Source organism: Puntigrus tetrazona, chromosome 13 (assembly GCF_018831695.1).
Source record: "Puntigrus tetrazona isolate hp1 chromosome 13, ASM1883169v1, whole genome shotgun sequence".
Lineage (NCBI taxonomy): Eukaryota > Metazoa > Chordata > Actinopteri > Cypriniformes > Cyprinidae > Puntigrus > Puntigrus tetrazona.
This window is the reverse complement of record NC_056711.1, coordinates 22116976-22121975: the sequence shown is the minus strand read 5'-3', so window position 1 is coordinate 22121975 and position 5000 is coordinate 22116976. Positions and strand designations below refer to the sequence as shown.

Below are 5000 nucleotides of genomic sequence, written 5' to 3'. Positions count from 1 at the left end.
CTAAAAATCAAGACAGGGTTGTTTTTAAAAGCTTTTCTGCTTGAAATGAAGCGGTTTCTGAGTTTTCTTCTGATCACGTTTACAGAACATACAGTGAACACTGAATCCCAGCATGCATTGCTTCCGCTAGTCTCTCTGCCAGAATTACTGTTTATTATTATTCTTCTCATTATAATCTAATGATTATTCCTCGTGAACAAGCTTTGATGCGTCTTAATAAACCAAGTAAAACATTATCTACATTTTTATTAAAATGTATCCCAAAATTCTAACTATAACACTGAATTAAAATTTTTTATTATTGTTCTAAACATATTTCTGATTGAGGCCTGAAAAAGATCCAGGTTAAAAAATATGTTTCTAAAGGGACTGAAAACTATATTAAAATATATTTTTTTGTTCTTGGACTTTTTCTCTGGCTCCTTTCTTTGATTTCTCCATAAATGACGCCTGATCCTGATCTGTGTTCAAGCTGTCGAATAAAGAGAGAAAAAAGAGACAGTGATGTTGAAGAACAAACATGTTTTAGAACGTAAAGCTGGAACCACTTTCTTCTGTCTGTTTGTCTCGTTCTTCAGCAGATGTTTATATAGAAGCAGAAAACACACACGACATCTTCAACCCAATCTGTGCATTAACACAAATATATTTATATATAGTTTTTATTTCTTGACATTACTTCCTAAGTCCCTCCTGTAATCTGTTGATGTCTTGGTCTGGTCTCAGGTGCTTCTCTTCCTGTTAATTGTATGATTGTTTTCACCTGTTCCCTGTTAATTGAGTCAATTTCCTCGTGTATTTAGTCCTGTGTTTGAGTTCATGTAGTCCGATCGTTGATGTCCTTACGTGGTGTTTGTCCTGTCCGCCTGTGTTTTGCCCGTTCAGAAGATTAAATCTGTTGAGGTTTATTTGACCTCTCGAGCTCTCTGTCATAAACACTGCAGCTCAACTACTTGGATTTATTTTTGGAAATACTGTAAAACATATTTACTTTTAATCTTTATTCTTTTTTTTTGTCATACAACAGATTTAAAGATTTTTACAAAATTAGGTTAGGTAATAATAATATATATATATATATATATATATATATATATATATATATATATATATATATATATATATATATGTATATGTGTGTGTGTGCTTGTAAAAATCTAAACTTTTTTAATTTTTATTTGGTTTCATGTATTGTATGAAAATAACAACCAAAAAAAAAAAAATCTTTAAGTTCCAAATGAAAGAAGATTAAATATGACTATTAAGGTAAAAAAGAAAAGCAGCGCAATATATTTTGTCCTCAAAAATATTTTTTTTCCAAAATAAAAAAGATTGGTATGTAATACAACATTAAAAAAATATAAATAAATATATATATATATACACATATATATATATATATATATATATATATATATATATATATATATATATATATATATACACACATTTAAACATCTATGCAGCAGATTTAAATATATATATATATATATTTAAATAAAAATCTATACAGCAGAAATAACGAGGCACAAGAGCACACTGATAGTTTATTCATACTTTAATGATCGTCAAAATCTCTATGGGTTGCCAAAATATTGAAGAGAATCTATGTATACGTACAGAATCATGCCGTCCACGTTACAATGGAACACGAGGAGAAAGTCTGGTCTTCACTGGTCTGAAGTTAAACCAGGTCCAGACCGGCTCCAGATTAAACATTCCAGGAGTTCACTTATTACAAGAAATGCTTCTTTACAAATGTTACGGTGTTTCTATGAGCTTTACACACTACGCACACACACACACACTCGCTCGCTCACTCTCTCTCACACACACACACACACACACACACACACACACACGCTCGCAGGCACTCGTTTGGATTAGAAATGGCTATGCAAATGGTACAAAAGCTTTGGCGTTTTTGCCTACAAGTTGTGCCTGCACACTTGAGAGAGATCTTAAACAAGACGCGGCTTCATAAAACCTCTCAGTATCGTATCGTCTGTATCGAAACTCGCTGATCTCAGCACGTCCACATAAAACTGAGGACAATGCCGGCCTTTTCACTATGTACATGTTTACATGATGAAGCGGTGAGATTACGGTAGTGATTCGCTACTCGTGTGCCGATGCCACTTACTGAATAAATGCTACACACACACACACACACACACACACACACACACACACACACACACCTATAAATCAATCCTAATCGGGCGTCTTATAGACACTGATAAGCAGCAGAGATGAAGGACCGGCGTCTCATCAGACCTTCACTGAGTTTAAGAGTCTAACAGTCAGAGAGGAGTTTGGCAACGTGTGAGCAGGAAGGGTTCAAGCAGCGACAGACAGAAATATACTAGAGATATCATCATCATCATCATCATCATCTCCAACAGCAGTCTGTCCTTAAACGCTGTGTGAGACTCCAGTCTCTTCTGTTCATCAAAAACACAGGAAATATTAGTTTAAAACAGGTTTTGTGTGCGAACGCGTGTTAAAGTGTCACTCATTTCTGTGATTTTCAGCTTCATTGCTCCATAATACACTGATTTACTCAAACATTTCTGATGATCATAATGTTAAAAAGAGTTGAGCGGCTCAATATTTCCAATTTTTTTTTTTTGGGAGATCAATAGAAAGTTTAAAAGATAGAAAAAGAGGTAATAAATGTCTGTAGGGACACTTTTGATCAACTGCATGCAGCCTCGATGAACGAAAGGAGACATTTATTGTTAAAAAAAAGCTTTTGAATTACTTGAACAATATTAATGCTTGAATTAAGATGCTGCACTTCAACACATATTCAGAGAGAAAACAGCTGCTTTAAACTACAATCCCATTTGACGTGTTTTACTGTATTTTTGATGAAACGAACGCAGCCTCGATGAGAAGAGACTTCTTTTAGAAATCAACCAGACGCAGCTCCTCATGAACCGTATTAAAGGTTATTTACAGGAAGAGGAGAGCTCAGAGATTCAGCAGGTCTTCAGAGGAAACACCGTGTAGAGTTAAACACATCATTTCTACAGGAAACCAGTGTCCAGACCCCAAGCCCACGGAGCGGGAAGAATACAGGAAGATTCAACTTCATTCTAAAGAGTTCTCCTTTTAAACACAATCTCAATTCATTTTGATCACAAATTTTGCATCCAGTAAACAATCTTGGGATATTTTTACTGGAAAGCGAGACTATTAAGTATATTAAGTTTTCAAGGATTAAATATTTGCGGTTTATTAAATAATTTTTAAGCGGGAACATCTGCTTCATTTCTAACAGGCCTGCTTCGGGGGCTTTTAAACACGTTCACGCTCATATACCTACTGTATTATTTCCAGCAGCACGACCCTGAATTCAGTTCTTGATGTCTGGCTCAAAATGATCACTTTTTCTTTTAGGCCAAAAAAAGCAAAGATCATGTTCTACGAAGACCTTTTGTACATTTCCTACCGTAAATATACCAAAACCTAATGTTTTACTAGTAATATCCACCGCTAAGGACTTTTCTCACTGTTTTCCCGTCCCGTCCAGGTGATGCATAAACCTCGGTTCTGAAGAGACTGGACCCTCGAGTCGTAAACATACAAACGCTATTAAGTCGGTTACGAGTTCAGACCTCCGTGTGTTTGGTGTGATGTCGTCATACTCAAGCGAACAGCCTTACGTTGTAGAATTGCCACTAAGATCTCTATTTTACATCATGCTGAAGAGTTACGTTGCATAGAAGTTGAGATGCACCGCAGGGCGGAAGCTAGCAGCTTCCCGGAGACGAGCAGACCGAGCCGCACATGCTCAGTTTGGACGCCTCGGGTTCAGCCTCCGTCTCCTCGTCCTCCGTCCCTCCCTCGGCCTCGTCTCCTCCTGCCTCCTCCTCCTGACGCCGCTTCAGCCTGAGCGCGACACACTCGGATGAAACACACAGGCTGCAGGCACAGTTATATTTCCTAACGTTAACTTCCTTCTGGTTTAGCGATGTCTGCGTCATTGGCATCTTTTGTTGCATGTATAAAAATAGACATCACCCAGCGCACGGTCTAATAAAACATTATCCTTGTCTCATCTTGCTCCAAAAGGTGATGCATTAATTGATTTCATGCATTAAAAGCAGTGTGAGCTGAATGTGCCGATGCAAATCTGACTTTTAAGTCCTACGTTTACATCTCGCAATTTGGATTTTGTTTTTTAAAACGATGCACAAAATAAAAAATTGCTAGATGTAGCGCCTTGACCCTACGTTAGCATGCTTGACATTTTTATTAAGACTGAACCGGCTGGATGTTAAAGCATATTAAAATGTAATGATGAAAATACTAAGCATGCATTGAAACGACTTTTTTTGCACAAAATGTGCAGTGTTTTAAAAAGTGTGCTTTCTCTCTTGGATTTATTCAGCAAGGCGTTGAATCCAATCATAATCATGCAACGCTGTCTTTTGTAGCGAAGAACCAAACAGTGGCGTGTTTTCTCCCGAGCGTCCCGCTCCTTAGGAGACGTTCATGAGCAGCTAACTCTTAATGAAGCTCTCGAGGAGACAGATTCACGAACAACGAGGCGGTGGTAAAAATAGCAGGAGAAACGTAAATTACAGCAGAAAGAGAGACTCGTGATCAATAACACATGACCTGATCATCAGGCCCGTGAACACACACCCTTAAAAACACACACCTTTACTTCTTAAAGAGCTTTTCAAGAGCAAGGAAAAAATAGTTGATGTGATATATGTGCATGCTGTAAGCTTCAGTTCAGCACCAGACATATTTGTCACATACTGTTTTTTCAGTGCATTTAAAGCCATGACTTTATGAATTTAAGACTCTCTGCTCTGATTTATCACTCCTTGAGTCATATACAGATATACTGAGAAATGCTATAACCTAACACTAACAGAAACATTCTGCATTTTAATCACTCAAAAAAAGCTGAATTTTATTTCCCATATACAGATTTTACAAATGAGGATGTCTCCTAAATGAGGTCGAATTGGTTTCACATC

General features: G+C 37.0%; 1 protein-coding gene across 3 annotated transcripts in view; it reads right to left on the bottom strand.

The window, feature by feature from the left end:
• Positions 1-1540: 1540 nt before the first annotated feature.
• LOC122356966 (serine/threonine-protein kinase 32C) overlaps positions 1541-5000 on the bottom strand; it is a 60869-nt gene continuing 57409 nt past the window's right edge. Inside the window, exon 13 of one of the 3 annotated variants that reach the window (XM_043256105.1) lies at positions 1541-3930. In XM_043256105.1, coding sequence (XP_043112040.1) covers positions 3759-3930 — 172 coding nt within the window. In that variant the 3' untranslated portion in view covers positions 1541-3758. The other 2 variants (XM_043256106.1, XM_043256107.1) reach the window with 2 other exon arrangements.